The 16,135-nt window shown below is 44.3% G+C and overlaps 1 protein-coding gene across 3 annotated transcripts in view; it reads right to left on the minus strand.

Moving 5' to 3' along the window:
• ZFYVE26 (zinc finger FYVE-type containing 26) overlaps positions 1–16,135 on the minus strand; it is a 67,336-nt gene that overhangs the window by 46,034 nt on the left and 5,167 nt on the right. For 2 of the 3 annotated variants that reach the window (XM_007987084.3, XM_037984147.2), the window contains exons 4-13: positions 13,897–13,986; positions 12,099–12,621; positions 11,274–11,404; positions 10,183–10,347; positions 9,946–10,034; positions 8,840–9,003; positions 6,797–7,000; positions 4,547–5,155; positions 4,206–4,289; positions 400–468 (exon numbers count right to left, since the gene is read on the minus strand). In XM_007987084.3, the coding sequence (XP_007985275.3) occupies positions 400–468; positions 4,206–4,289; positions 4,547–5,155; positions 6,797–7,000; positions 8,840–9,003; positions 9,946–10,034; positions 10,183–10,347; positions 11,274–11,404; positions 12,099–12,621; positions 13,897–13,986 (2,128 nt within the window). The remainder of the gene's footprint in view (positions 1–399; positions 469–4,205; positions 4,290–4,546; positions 5,156–6,796; positions 7,001–8,839; positions 9,004–9,945; positions 10,035–10,182; positions 10,348–11,273; positions 11,405–12,098; positions 12,622–13,896; positions 13,987–16,135) is intronic. The other variant, XM_037984148.2, reaches the window with a different exon arrangement.

A 16,135-nucleotide genomic window follows, 5' to 3' on the forward strand; every position in this document is an offset into this window, starting at 1 on the left:
AAGAATGTGTGGGGCCAGAGAAGCAAGAGGAATTGAGGAAATGCTATATAGCTGCCACCTACCACCAAACTTTTATCTCCTCAAAGTCCTTCTGTAAAAGGTCTGTAAATAGGTCTTAATTTTTCCTCAAATGAAGGGCAAACCTATGCTACCGTCTTTGAATACAAGATGTTAAGTGCCAACTACCTTCTTTAAGTATTTACCTCTATTTCTCCCTGTTGCTGGATAACTAAATTGAGAATGAAACAGCCCTTTCCCTTCTCCCAGCTAAAATCTGGCCATCTGCCAACCTTGAATAACAACCTTGACTGCTCAATCCCGGCTTTACACCACGGTGTGTGGCAATTCTATACCAGGGCAAAGCTGCTCAAAGTTGGCAACCGGTGGAAATCTGCATACCTGATGTACTTGTGCTTGGCTCACTACTTGTACTTTCCAGGGATGGGTTGGAACCTCTGTCTCGGCCATCTACGGGTATTGGGAAGAAGATAGAAAGTCAATCATCAGCTCCTTACAGAGTAGGAAGTGTGAAGTTGGCTTGACAGCCAAGATCTGTGTAGTTAGAGACAGAGGACAATGAGTAACTATGACAACTTCTGCTCCTTCTACAGCAAAACATAAGCTCCTACAGACCAAAGGCAAAGGGTGGGCTGAATATGACAACAGGGTTCACCTGGGCAGTAGCCTATACCAGTGGTTCCCAACCTGTGGGTCTCAGAGCCCCAGGAACTTTCAAGTTATTTTTAGGGGTCAGTGATCAGCACCTGCTCAGTAAGCACTGGCAGTATTCTGAAAAAATAAAAGCACAACTGTTATGACCAGGAAGTAGTAGGGACACAATATTTCCCGATATAGAAAAAGGTATCTTCACACTTGAAAAGGCAGACAACTGGCTAGGTGTGGTGGCTTACACCTGTAATCCCAGCACTCTGGGAGGCCATTGTAGCAGGATAGCTTGAGGTCAGGAGTTTGAGACCAGCCTGGGCAACACTGCAAGACCCTGTCTACACAAAAAATTAGAAACAAATTAGTTGGGCAAGGGGCCATGCACCTGTAGTCCCAGCTACTCATGGGGCTGCGGCAGGAAGGATTGTGTGAGCCCAGGAGTTCAAGGTCACAGTGAGCTACGATTGTGCCACTGCAATTCAGCCTGGGCAACAGAGCAAGACCCCATCTCTATTTAAAAAAAAATGTAGGGAACCAAAGTCTAAGACCTGGCTGGCCACGGACCATGATATTCAATGTCTCAGAGAAAAAGCTTCTTCTCTTCTCAACACCAGGCTTCCTAACGTGCTAGAGCTTTCTAACAGAGGCTTACTATTTCTTAGCGTGCTCATTCGAGGGGCTGTCTCAGCCTCATGCAAGGGAGGCCCCTCAGTTCACTGTTTGGAAGCCCGTTAGAAGGAACAGCTGTAGAAAAGAGATGATGGATTGTGCATTCTTGTACTGAATGGGTCAAGTGGATGCAAACTCTGCCTTCTGGCCCAAACCAATTAATGTAGCAGCTTAAGGGACTTAGCAACTCAACCTTGAAGGTTTCTCTCATGGCATCCTCCACCCCACCCAGTATGCTCACCTTTCATGTTGCCACTTAGCTAGAGCCTACTCATTCTCTGGAGCTTGGTTCAAGAGTCAACTCCTTTATGAAATCTGTTGCCCTTACATCTGCAGGTCATGCTGATACTCTGTTTTAAGACATTTCTTCTGTTTTCAAGCAGGGCCTCAGGTCACTTTAAACTTTCCATGTACACTGTCTAAGCAGGTACATTACAAATTGTTTGAAGTCAAAAGCCTAGCTTGTGCCTCATTTACCTCCCTCAAGACACCTAGTACTGTTTAGCCCATGGGAAATCCTCATGAATTCCTTTTAATTTTTAAAAGATCAACACCAAAAGCCATAATGGAAACTTGATTCTCTAAAAATTTAATACTCCTGCATAATGTGCCTGTATTAACTTCTCTAAGAAAAGTCCATAAGTGGAATCAAAAAGCAAAATAGAGAAAAAATAATAGCACATGATGAGAAAATATTTTCCTTAATGTATAAAGAGCTTTCTACAATTCAACATGAAAGAGATTCCTAAGGAAAAATGGACCTTAGACATTAGGCAGTTTACAGAAAAATATAAACAGCCAATAAATATATGAAAAGATATTCAACCTCAAAACTAAAAAAATACTACTAAAGTAATGAAACATCATTATGATATTAAGTATACTGGTGAAGGTTTTAAAAAATCTAATACTGCTGACTGATGAGAGTATGTACAAATAGGCAATCACATATAGCTTACAGAACTATAAATAATAGGAGGGAGAGAAGGATGGGGAGAGGGTGATTAATGAATATAAAATCAGAGCTAGATAGGAGGGATCAGTTCTGCTGTTCTGTAGCACTGCAGGATGAATATGGTTAACTATAATCTATTATATATTCTCAAAAAGCTAGAAGAAAGATTTTTTTTTTTTTGAGATGGAGTCTCACTCTGTCACCCAGGCTGGAGTGCCATGACACAATCTCAGCTCACTGCAACCTCTGCCTCCCAGGTTTAAGTGATTCTCATGCCTCATCCTCCCGAGCTGGGCGCCCACCACCACACCCAGCTAACTTTCATATTTTTAGTAGAGACAGGGTTTCACTATGTTAGCCAGGCTGGTCTTGAACCCCTTGCCTCAAGTGATCCATCTGCCTCAGCCTCCCAGAATGCTGAGATTACAGGTGTGAGCCACCATGCTCAGCCGAAGAAAGGATTTTGAATGTTCACAATACAAAGAAATGACAAATGTTTGAGGTGATAGATATTACTCCAATTTGATCATTACACATTTTATAAACATATTGAAATATCACTGTGTATCCCTTAAATATGTACAATTATTACATGCCAACTAAAAATAAAAGGGAGGCCGGGCCCAGTGACTCATGCCTATAATTCCAGCACTTTGGGAGGCCTAGACGGGCAGATCACTTCAGGTCAGGAGTTCAAGATCAGCCTGGCCAACATGGCAAAATCCTGTCTCTACTAAAAATACAAACATTAGCCGGCCGTGGCAGCGCGCACCTGTAATCCCAGTTACTCAGGAGGTTGAGGCACAAGAATCGCTTGAACCCAGGAGGTGGAGGTTGCACTGAGCTGAGTTCGCACCACTGCACTCTAGCCTGGGCAACAGAGTGAGACTCCATCTCAAAAAACAAAACAAAACAAAACAGGAAATAAAAATAAAAGGGGAAAAATAATAAGACCTACTTCATAGTATTGTGAGGATTAAATAAGTGAACAATTACAAATATAAGGAATGTAGAGCAGCATCTGGCATACAATGAATACTTAGTATTAACTCTTACAGAAAAAAAGAAATACATATTGGTCTACCTTATTTTTAAGGCAACTGGGTAATATCTATCTATATTTTATATCCACATACATCTAGTAATTCTGCTGCTAGGAGCTTATCCTATATTTACATAAGTATGCACAGAAATGTATAAGGTTGTTTACTACAGCACTGTTTATAATAGTAAACAACTGGAGACTTAAATGTACATGAACAGGGTGTTTTTGACAATGGAATACTAAGTATTTAAAATGATAAGTGGGCCGGGCGCGGTGGCTCACGCCTGTAATCCCAGCACTTTGGGAGGCCGAGGCGGGCGGATCACAAGGTCAGGAGATCGAGACCATGGTGAAACCTCGACTCTTCTAAAAATAGAAAAAATTAGCCGGGCGCAGTGGCGGGCGCCTGTAGTCCCAGCTACTCGGGAGGCTGAGGCAGGAGAATGGCGTGAATCCGGGAGGCGGAGCTTGCAGTGAGCCGAGATTGCGCCACTGCACTCCAGCCTGGGTGACAGAGCGAGACTCTGTCTCAAAAAAAAAAAAAAAAAATGATAAGTGAAAAAAGTTCTCAATTTATAGTACAATACATCTGTATATATAATAGGATATAAACGAAAAAAGCAAGCTGCAGTTCTCAATATATAGTATAATGCATGTGTATATATAAAAGGGTATACAAGTTTATATTGCATGGAAAATTTCTGGAAGGATACACAGGAAACTATTAACAAGGGTTACCTTGAGGGACTGGGAATAGGATAATTTTACAACACTTTTGTTGTCTTTGACCATGTGCTGCTTCTTAAAGAGTATTAGACAAGTAGCATTATACCACTTGCCTAATGCATGGGAATGAGCTCTTCAGATTACCTGCCTGGCTCCTTCTTGTCCGACGACCCCGGCGGACACTGGGGTGCCGTGTGGCAGGCCGGTATCTTCGGGAAGGTTGCTCCTCTGAAAGAGCAAACCCAATAGGACACACAGGAGAGTGATCAACTTTGATTTGGCCCCCTCTTGGCATAACAGGTGGGGGAAGGTTTGCACTGGGCTCTGAGATATGGAGCATAACCCAGTGTTCTACACTGGTTGCCATGGTGATGATATGCCCTGAGTTATGGGGTGACTTCCATGTATTTCTAGCTCTCTCCCATATTCCCAGGATCTTTCTCCCTCCCCACCTTCTGGTTCCACCAGTTCCACCCTCCTCTCACCTGAACGATGGTTGCTTGTTACCACTTTGTATCTCCACTGGGCCTCAGAGACAACCTTGGAAAGTCGATGCAGGCGACTCTGCAGTCCATCTCTGCTTCCTGAGCAGCTCTGACCTTCTTGCTTTGGCTTCTCAGGGGGAATGCGGCTACTGATCTCATCCAGTTGTTCTTGGAGAAGCCTGAGGAAGGCCCCTATTGCAAATTCATCAGCCAGAAATCCACTGATACCACTAGTAAAGTGTTTTAAGTCCAAAAAGCTATGCCTATGAGGCCCTGGGTAACTGTCTTTTGGCTCTGCCTTCACACAGCTTGGCATTGTATAAGCAAGGGTCTTTGGGACTCCCAGGGAACCCCGCTCTGACTTCCTTTCAGGATGTGCTATGTGCTGAGGGCTCTCTGATGGGGACCTCAAATCTGAGGGGCTCTTCCCCTCAATGTCATCATCCTCAGCATAGTCCTCAGGCAAGTGAGGCTCTGGGTGAAGATCAGCACAGGTGATGAGAAGCAATGAGAAGATGTTTTCCAGAAGCTCCAGGCACAAAGAGTCAGGAATACTGCACAGATACTGTTGACATCTGGCCAGGTAAGTTGAGAAGAGATTTGCAGCACCTACAAAAACATGTACAAGAGACGAGGCCAGAGAAAGAGAAGACAGAGAATGCAAACATTAGAAACATTACCTCCCAGAGTCAAACATTCTCACTTTAGCTCATTTATTTATTTTTTAATTATAAGGGAACTGAGGTTACAGTGAGAAGAATAAGATAGACTTCTTAGGATGTCTCGTCATGATTTGCAGAAAGATTTTGCTATTTCAAAAGTACAGCTGGCCATGGGCAGTGGCTCATGCCTGTAATCCCAGCACTTTGGGAGGCCGAGGCAGGCAGATCACCTGAGGTCAGGAGTTTGACACCAGCCTGGCCAACTGGTGAAACATCGTCTCTACTAAAATACAAAAATTAGCCAGGCATGGTGGTGGGAGCCTGTAATTCCAGCTACTCAACAGGCTGAGGCAGGAGAATCCCTTGAACCCAGGAGGCGGAGGTTGCAGTGAGCTGAGATCATGCCAGTGCACTCCAGCCTGGGTGACAGAGCGAGACTCTGTCTCAAAGGAAAAAAAAAAAGTACAGTTTACTGAAAACTCATTATTTTGTATCTGCTTTGTGAATATTACATTGTTCTTCATCCCTGATAAGGACTCCATATTTCAGTTCCAGGAATGAAGGTAACATGCAGACACTTTACTCCTCAATTCTATTTCTACTTATTTTTACACTAAAGATGATCACGGTGGGCTGGGCACAGTGGCTCACACCTGTAATCCCAGTACTTTGGGAGGCCGAGGCGGGTGGATCACAAGGTCAGGACATCGAGACCATCCTGGCTAACATGGTGAAACCCCGTCTCTACTAAAAATACAAAAAATTAGCCGGGCGAGGTGGCGGGCACCTGTAGTGCTATCTACTCAGGAGGCTGAGGCAGGAGAATGACTTGAACCCGGGAGGCGGAGCTTGCAGTGAGCCGAGATCGCACCACTGCACTCCAGCCTGGGCGACAGAGCGAGATTCCGTTCCAAAAAAAAAAAAAAAAAAAGAGATGATCATGTCTACCTAGATCTCTTAACAAATCCTTAATAGGCAAAAATGACCATGCTAAGAGGTAAAGGTCTATTCCAAAGCTAGGAGAGAGGGAAAACTGACCACTAGTCACAGAAGGCAAGTTAAGGAATTGTAAATTATTAAGAAAAATGAGAGGATAGGACCATTAGGTTGGTACTTTTCACACTGTAGGCTATGACCTATGAAATCACCTTAGAAGGCTACATTTAAAAAGATGAAACAGGAAACAAAAATAATCAGGAGTGTGCTCTGTGAAGTAAGCATTGTTTTTAAAACTTGGTTTGTAGATCACGTATATACACATACATATGTAAACACACAAATTATATACCTAGGTGCAAACTGGAGTAGGATGTAAAATGCCATTCCTACCGTGAAATATAGTTTTTAAAAAAAGCATTTGGAAAACACTACACTGGGTGATCAGACTCTGTTAAAACAGGCAATCACTTGCTTTTTCCATGTCCCTTCGATTCAGAGGCTGACAGACGGATGAAACTCTATCTCTGGGTGAAATAAAACCAAGGCCATCACCTCACTCCCAATCTTGATGGAAGAGGGTAAACACACAAAGCTCGCACTGGCGTAGGTTGTTACCAGCTTATGTCAGAGATGGAGGGAAGTGCCGTACCTGGGGAGGAAAGAGAGTCATTCGCTGGCTCTGCAGCTGAGGTCAGGTCCTCAGAGAGGCTGTCTTTGCAGTCCTGGCACTGGGAGTGCTGGTGTGAGTTTACACAGAGGGCATAGATGGCATACTTCATGGCACAGAAGCCCTGGTAGAGTGTCAGGTTCTGACACTGGCTCAGGTGCTCAGGGACTGGAGCATCAACTGCATCTGAATTACAGAGAGAAACAGGCTGAACTTGAGAGTTAATTCATTCAGGCTGCAAGTATGGGTGAAGCAAAGAGATGCTGTGCCGTACTTATAGGTCCACTTGTAGGTTCTTACCCTCTCTCCTTTCTGTCGGTCTGATCTGTGTCACTTCTAGGGCTTTCCCTCTAGTCAGTATCAATTTGCAGTTTCCTGCACTTCCTTTCCCCCACTCACCTCTCTTCTACATATCTCATGACTTCTACATGGCATTATTGCCCAGGGCCAGGTCTTACACCTGACAGTGACTGCCTTCTTAAAATTTGCACCTTAAAGGTCTCTCTTGCTTCACCCTAGTTGCAGCCTTATTATTGCCCTTTTTTGCCTTTTCCAAGTGTGCCCCGTTGGTCCAGGGATCAGATTTAAAATACTGCATTTCTTTGGAAGGCCTGTATACTTACATGTAGGAGCAGAGTTCCTATTCCTACAGGAAATCTGCTAAGCAAGCCGCCTATCTTTCCAGAAAAAAAAAAAAAAACAGGGAATGTAATAACACTGGTTCTGCAATTAGCAGTAGGTCCTTTCAAAAAGTAAAGCAACATCCAGGCTGCCAAACCTCAACTGCCATATAAGAAAGTTTGTGTCTCTCAAAGGTAAGTGTCTCTGACCTGTGTGGCAGACTGTGACTACACAATGATACATTTCTTAAGAACAAAAAGAAATGTATACATTCCTCAATGTATACATGCATCAACATACATTCCCAAAATAGATACAATTATTATTAGTCAATTAAAAATAGGGTAAAATTATATGGGGTGTAGTGATAAGTGCCTGTAGTCCCACCTACTGAGGAGGCTGAGACAGGAAGATCACTTGAGCCCAAGAGTTCGAGACTAGCCTGGGCAACATAGCAAGACCCTTTCTCAAAAACAAACAAACGAACAAAAAACCATGGTGAGAATTCATTTGAGAGAGGAGGGAAATAAGATAAAACTTAAAGAAAAAGAGAGAGCTTTTTAATGGGGTCTTGAATTTAAGCAAAGATCTTAGGTTAAAATAAGGCTTTGTTCCTGTTTCAGACAAGAAGTCCTTCTTCTTCTTCTTCTTCTTCTTCTTTTTTCTTTTTTGGATGGAGTCTCCCTCTGTCACCCAGGCTGGAGTGCAGTGGCGCCATTTTGGCTCACTGCAACCTCCACCTCCCTGGTTCAAGCAATTCTCCTGCCTCAGACTCCTGAGTAGCTGGGATTACAGGCGTGCACCACCACACCTCGCTAATTTTTTATATTTTTGGTAGAGACGGGGTTTCATCATGTTCACCAGGCTGGTCTTGAACTCCTGACCTCAAGTGATCCACCAGCCTCAGCCTCCCAAAGTGCTGGGATTACAGGTGTGAGCCACTGTGCTCGGCCCAGGCAAGTCTTTCTTCTAAACCTCCTGATCTGTTACATGGAGTATGAAGTGGACATAGGAGAAAAGGCACAAAATATGCTATCAGAAAGCTTATAAGACATGAAGCCACCCACTAAGAATTTGCATAAACACTGTCTGACAATGCTGTGTATTCAGAGGGCAATTTCTAATTCTGTTTCACTGGAATGAGGCTGTAGTCCTGTGATGGTTCCACAAGGACAACGAATGCAGGACCATGTTCACAGGATTCCCTACACTTCACCAAGAAAGAAGAGGAATGCCCTATATCTCATAATCTGATTAGGACAAACGGTGCTCATTTAGAGGAGACTTGCTCACCACCCTCTTGAAAGATCTCAGCAATCACATCTGGACAAATCTCATGCGGGAAGAAATGTGCAGGAATGTCCTAAGAGGAAATGCTGGCCAGGTCATTCCATTCCAACTCACCAGGCTCTTGCTGGGGGTCCTTGGCTGGCACTTTCTGTAAGAGCTTGAGAACATCTTCCTCCCTGAGGGCTGGAAGGTTTGTAAGATGATGGAGAGTGTAGAGCACTGAGTGGCTGTCTCCACCGTGTAAATGACACAACAGATCTCTCTTTGGTATGGGGTTGCTGAATGGGAAAGTTGGAAGGATGGAAGAGAGGCAGTTTATATTATTGCCCGAAGAAAGATCAATCTCCATTCCCTCTTGCTTTTCCTCTCTGGACCATAACGCCACAGGTTTCACTTCCCTACAAACTAAATTTTCGTTGGTTTGGGATGGAGCATAATATTTATTTACCCTCAGGGAGGTACACCTATCAAACCAGCTCTAGTTGTCTAGAAAGGGCCTTTCAGGTCAGTAGAGTCTAGAAAGGTCCTACAGATTGAATTTTCTAATTTCTACACCCTCTCTAGCTTCAAATGAACACAAGTTTGTCTGGCTTTACTTTGAGTAAGAGCCCCTTGCTACTTCCCCCTCTGCCCACTGTACTTCAGAAAGTGCTGGTGAAGTGGGTGAAGAACAAGATAGAAACCTAGGTCCAGGCTAAGTTACCAGAGAAACACAGGGCCTCATGCACAGTTCAATAAGCATTCGTTGAATAAAAGTGTGATCCTGGATAACAAAAGACTAAGAATGTGGATGACATTATGAGCTGTGTAATTTTGGACAAGTTATTTTATACGTATGGGCTTCAGTTGCCCGACTTTTATAATGAATATAATATTGGTATCTACCCATCGGATTACTGTGAGGCATAATTGAAACCATCCATGTAAAGGGCTTAGAGCAATGCCTGGCTTATGGTAAGTGCACTGGAAATGTGAGCTATTGTTGTTTTTATTATTGTCATCCTAAAATTATCCTCTAGTTATGACCTGATGGTCATGGTGAAGGTAATAATTACTTGTGTTTCATTCTTGGTTTAACAGCTGGAACAATTATTAGTAGCTAGTCAACATTGCCAACTCAAAACCCTTTATGTGGAAAACGCCTTGAAATGACCACACATGCGGAGTACAGGGTCAGCTGTGCCCTGTGGTGGGCAGGCGCTGCCTGCACAGGGCCATACCTGCTCTGCTGTATGCACCACTCCAGGACTTCCAGGTGAGCCCACAACCCATCACAGGCATCCCTGAGGAGCTCATCACAGCCTGGGTCCTATGTTGATATAGGAGAAGAAAGAGATGCTGACTCAGGCACCTGGGGTTAGAGATTATGACTGACTTTAGGGCTCTGCATTCGGCCCAAGCCCAAAGCCCCAAGGTTCTCACTTCCAGAGCAGCCTGGGGTGCTGAGTGAGAGTTACCTGGGTCCTGTGCAGGGTCTGGAGCAGACTTTTGGCTGACTCTAGGCTCTGGCAGTGTGTCCAGCCCAGGAGCACGAGCAGGCAACTAAGGGGCCTGAATTCTCTATCAAGTAGGCAGCCAAGATTTGGGAAGTCTTCTTCTTTCAACAATGTTAGTGCTGTTACCTGTAAGTCAAAGAAAGCTGTTATGGGCAGCTATGTGGATGAGACAGAATGGGTTCCAGCTTACTGCTCATTAGAGAAAGAAATATTTTAGTACAGCAGGGAGATTTCTGACAATAACAGGAGTGGTTGGCTGGGCGCAGTGGCTCATGCCTGTAATCCCAGCACTTTGGGAGGCCAAAGCAGGTGGATCACTTGAGGTCAGGAGTTCGAGACCAGCCTGGCCAACATGGTGAAACCCCATCTCTACTAAAAATAGAAAATTAGCCGGCATGGTGGCACAGGCCTGTAATCGTAGATACTTGGGAGGTTGAGGCAGGAGAATCACTTGAACCCAGGAGGCAGAGGTTGCAATGAGTCGAGATTGCGCCACTTCACTCCAGCCTGGGTGAGAAAAGGGAAACTCTGTCTCAAAAACAAAAAAACCAGAAGTGGTGAATTGAGTAAGATAAATGTTTATGAAAACACTAGACTGTGAGTTCCTTGAAGGCAGAGACTGACTTCTGTTGTAACTCCAGCTCCTATTACAGTACATGGCACACAGGATGAGATTAATAAGTATCTGCTGAATTAAACTGAAGCTCAGTTGCAATCTGGAAGGAAAAGATTAAAGTAATTAAATTCTCCTGTCAGCTAGGCAACATATTGTTGCCACTGCCTTTTCTTTCTTTCATCCTCCAGAAAGCACACACATATACATTTTAGTTTCTGCCAAAGGACTGACATAAAGTGACTGCAACTGTAAGTATGAATGGCACTGATTCTCAGAGTCTCCTTTCCCATGGGGCTGTGGGAGGGACAGAACCAAATGACTCAACACTAATTAGACTGCTTTATGTTGGCCAAATGAGTGGGAGAGAAATGAGGAATGAAAAAGTCTGGGGAGAACCCCTGGGTACCTCTGTGATGAACAATTAAGCTTGACTTACCAGAATCTGCTCGAGGAAGTGTTTGTTGTTGCTCAGGCAGTAGAAATAGGCCACTTTCCAAGCCTGGGCTGGGTTGGGATTGGAGAACAGGGCTAGCATTGCCCGCTCAGGATCTAGATGATCTGGTGAGACTGAATATCAAATAAGACGGTTATCAGGAAACCAAGAGCTCTTCTTTTCTAAGCTAGAGCCCATTTGAACAACCAAGTGATGTGAGAGTTTGCTCTTTTAAAAACAGGCTGGGTTTTCCATACTTTATCTTAAAGAATCTTTACTTCTCTTGAGAGCTTCTGAAAAGCTCTTTCCTGCTATTGCTATTACTTTATTTTTTTCCCCCCAACACCTCCATCTTACACTAGAAAACCTGTACTTTATTTATTTATTTATTTAGATCGGGTCTCACTCTGTCATGCAGGCTAGAATACAGTGGTGCAAACACGGCTCACTGCAGCCTCGACCTCCTGGGCTCAGTGATCTTCCTGCCTCAGCCTCCTGAGTAGCTTTGACCACAGGTGTGGGCCACCATGCCTAGCTAATTTCTAAAATTTTTTTGTAGAGATGGGAACTCACTATGTTGCAGAGGCTTTTCTTGAACTCCTAGCCTCACATGATCCTCCTTGCCTTGGCCTCCCAAAGTACTAGGATTACAGGCCCGAGCCACCATGCCAGGCCTGTACTTTTACAAAAGAGCATCGTACCCATTTTTGCTTAGCCTCCCCCATTGGATGTCCTGAGCCACATGGAAGGCACCAGTCTAGAGCCTCCAGCAAGGCTGGGCATACTGGAATTACTGAAACTAAAGGAACAGCAGCAAAGGGAACACACCTTTTCCCGAGGCTGTAGCCCTCAGTGGCTTTTCTGTGACCTTCTCTGCATAGGTATGGCCATACAGGGACACCAGGCCCCGGCTGGCCTTGTGCAGCAGGCAGCTGAGCAGCCGCTCCTCCTGCAGGGGACTCCCCTCAGTCCTGCAGGCCTCTAGTAGTTCCTCACACAGGAGACGCAATTCAACCCCAAGTGGTTCTGCAGGGCAACGCAGAGTACGCAGAGCTCCATAGATGGCATCGACTACCCCAGGGGGCACTGAATCAGGGCCCTGCAAAGCCCTCAATGCCTTTCGAATGAGGTCCACCAGCGCATTCTGCAGAGGCCAGTGACAGAAGCCAGTGCCGTCATCCTCCCCAAGCAGGAGCTCCAGCAGGGCCTGTGCTGGCTGGGGAGACTGCCTCAGGAGATCCCAGAGCACAGAGATAGCTTCGGAGCTGAGATGAGGAGTACAGCTCTCCCTCCTCGGATTTCCATCAGGCACGGGGCCTACTGCACCCTGTGTTAAGGTCTCATACAGCTCCTAAATAGAGGATGAAGAGAGGGATGGGTGGTGGGCATGCCTGGAATGGTATCACTTGTGTGCCTTCATGCTTTCCTCTTTTTCAGTTTACTTATATAATAGTAGCAGTAGCAAATACTTATGTAGTAGTTACTATGTGTTAGACACTGTTCTAAGGCCTTTTACACAGAAAAATCAAATTAATCCTTACAATAGTTTTCAGAGGAAGATACTACTTTTACTCCTATTTTATAAATGAGTTGGAGGCTGGGAGAGATGAACTCAATTGCCCAGGGCCTCCATGCTCAAGCTAGTCCCACCTCACTGTCTCCAAAATGTGTACTGGTGATGTGAATCAAGGTCTGCCGACTCACAGATCAGGTAAGATATTATGCCCATCTAAAGGCATTTACATTCAATTTTTAAAAGAACGTCAGTTTTTAACCCTTGCTCTAAATCCTAGCCATGCTTTCAGTCCATTCTTTATCCTTCCATAAAACCTTCTCCAATACCTCCAACCCATATAGCTTCAATGTACTTAAAATTAGTACCATATGATTTAATACATGATAGTGTGTGTTTTAGTCCTTCTTCCTCAGTCACCTAAAAGCAAGAACCTCTCGAGCCTATCCTCTATTTGCAGGGTGAAGGTACAGGGAGAGAAGGGGGTGAGAAGTAGGTTATTTCCCACACTTGAGCACCATGCCTGTAGATGGTGCTCAATGATGCCTCTTCACTCACTGCCTCAGAGATGGACTGCAAGACCACGAGTCCTCTACCTAATACAAGTGAAAGTCCCTCTCTTAAATCCTACTGTAACTATGTATTTAATTAACTGGTGGCAGGGTCATTAAGAAAATAAGTATTGGGCCTCAGAGCATATCTCAGGCACTAAAGTAGTAACTGATACATGTTATAATGATATAACTAAGACTTGATGTGAATCTACCCCCAGAAGGTTGTGATGAGAATTAACTCTAACACATTCAGTGAGCCTGTTATAGAAAAGATAGTCAATGAATACTAGTTCCTTGTCCCCTCCATATTCCCTGCTATCTATTAATAAATCTTTAATTCCCAGTTATACTTGGTACTTCTGGACAACCACTTCAAAAATTCTAAAATCATATAAGTTTACCCTAACTCTAAACTCTCCTCAAAGGAGCTTCAGTGTTGCCTTGCCTGAGAACAAAGTATAGGCAACATCTTGGAGACCTGTCTCTTCTGGATCCCTGGAAGCTAAACTGCTTGAGTGACTGTCAACCCTGGGCGGATGGCACCAGGGCCCTCTCTCACCTCGAGGATGTTCTCTGGAATGTCACCTTGGAGGTCTTCTGACAATAAAAGAAACTCAAGCTTTCTTCGGAAAACAACTGGGAGTAACTTCTAGAAGAATCATAAGAAGGAAGCATAGAGATGAGATATATGTTTTAGTTAACCAATTTAGTTAAATATTTCTGTCCAGTTATCCAGTTAGTCTTATTTCTACTATTTCTCTAAGACAAAGCACTTTTTTTTTTTTGAGACAGAGTCTTGCTCTGTTGCCCAGGCTGGAGTACCGTGGCATGATTTTAGCTTACTAAAACCTCGACCTCCCAGGTTCAAGCAATTTTCATGCCTCAGTCTCCCAAGTAGCTGGGATTACAGGTGTGTACCACCACGTCCAGCTGATTTTTATATTTTTAGTAGAGACAGGGTGTCACCATGTTGGCCAAGCTGGTCTGGAACTCCTGACCTCAAGTGATCCACTCACTTAGGCCTCCCAAAGTGCTGGGATTACAGATGTAAGCCACCATGCCTGGCCTCTCTAAGATAAAGTATTTTTAAACACAACAGTCCTGGATATGTTTTCAGATACTGTTCTTTTTTTTTTTTTTTTTTTTGAGATAGAGTCTTGCTCTGTCACCTAGACTGGAGTGTGATCTTGGCTCACTGCAACCTCCGCCTCCTGGGTTCAAGCAATTTGCCTGCCTCAGGCTCCGGAGTAGTTGGGAGGGACCACAGGCGCATGCCAACACACCTGGCTAATTTTGTGTATTTTTAGTAGAGATGGGGTTTCACCGTGTTAGCCAGGATGGTCTTGATCTCCTGACCTTGTGATCTGCCTGCCTCGGCCTTCCAAAGTGCTGGGATTACAGGCGTGAGCCACCGTGCCCGGCACAGATACTATTCTTTATAAATAAAAAGAGCTAAACTTGGACATACACCTCTCTTAAAAACATACTTGGCCGGGCGCGGTGGCTCAAGCCTGTAATCCCAGCACTTTGGGAGGCCGAGACGGGTGGATCACGAGGTCAGGAGATCAAGACCATCCTGGCTAACACGGGGAAACCCCGTCTCTACTAAAAAATACAAAAAACTAGCCGGGCGATGTGGCGGGCGCCTGTAGTCCCAGCTACTCCGGAGGCTGAGGCAGGAGAATGGCTTAAACCCGGGAGGCGGAGCTTGCAGTGAGCTGAGATCCCGCCACTGCACTCCAGCCTGGGCGACAGAGCGAGACTCCGTCTCAAAAAAAAAAAAAAAAAAAAAAAAAGACATACTTAAAGCCCACACTGATCAGCCTTAAGTTCCAAGGTTTGTTCATTTCATTCACTTTTTTTTGTCACTTGAGGTCTTTCCCCAAGAATCTCTCTTGCTGTGTTCAAAACACCCAGTTGTGGGTAAGCCTGGGAGGGTATGGCCCACATGATCCTCTTTTGGTCCAAACCCCTGTTTTTGTCATTCACTATCCTTTGCATAGCAGTGAAAGAAGAACAGTAAAGGGGGAGAAATCCGATGTTTATTGACCAGTTACTATATGCCAGTACCTTGCAGGTACTGTGTGCCATATTTTATTCTTAACACATTTAATTTCCAAATCAAACAAAACTGTGGCACGTATTTATAAATTTTTTACAAATAATCTTTACTAGAGGTAAAATGATTAGGAAGCATTTTTCCCAGTTTTTTCAAACGAAAAGGAAAAGGTGATCCCAGTGTTAATGAGACGTGCCATCAGAGAGGTCTAATGTATAGAGAGAAAGGCTCTGACTCTTCCTGCGCCTGCTCGTTTCACAATAACTTACCTTCACCTGGTCCCTAACACTCAAACTGGAGTCTCCCCTTTTCCAGACACAAATAAAAATAACAAGAGTCTGAGACTCATCCTGAGAAACACTACCTTAAATATGAGACATCTGTCAATCTTGCCTCTGGTTAAAACTTCTCAAAGATGAGTTTTATTGGAAGGCAAGGAACACCTGCAGGGGTGTGTGTGTGTGTGTGTACACCTGCAGGTGTGTGTGTGTAAGTGCATGAGGAGAGTTTGGAGCACAAGACCTAACTATCTCCATTCATGTACCATTTATCACATCAGAGGCTAACATGATCTAACATGTTCTTGGTCCAAAATCTTATTTCTTCTAACCATGTACTTCCCTAATATGTGCATCAAGGCCATGTGAAAGCTTATATAATGCCTGTGATTGGAAGCTGGTGGATAAAATTCATGCTGGGAAGCTGAGGATTAGTGCTTCTGAAGACTAACAGAAAAGAA

The sequence above is a fragment of the Chlorocebus sabaeus genome, chromosome 24, assembly GCF_047675955.1.
Source record: "Chlorocebus sabaeus isolate Y175 chromosome 24, mChlSab1.0.hap1, whole genome shotgun sequence".
NCBI classification, from domain to species: Eukaryota; Metazoa; Chordata; class Mammalia; order Primates; family Cercopithecidae; genus Chlorocebus; species Chlorocebus sabaeus.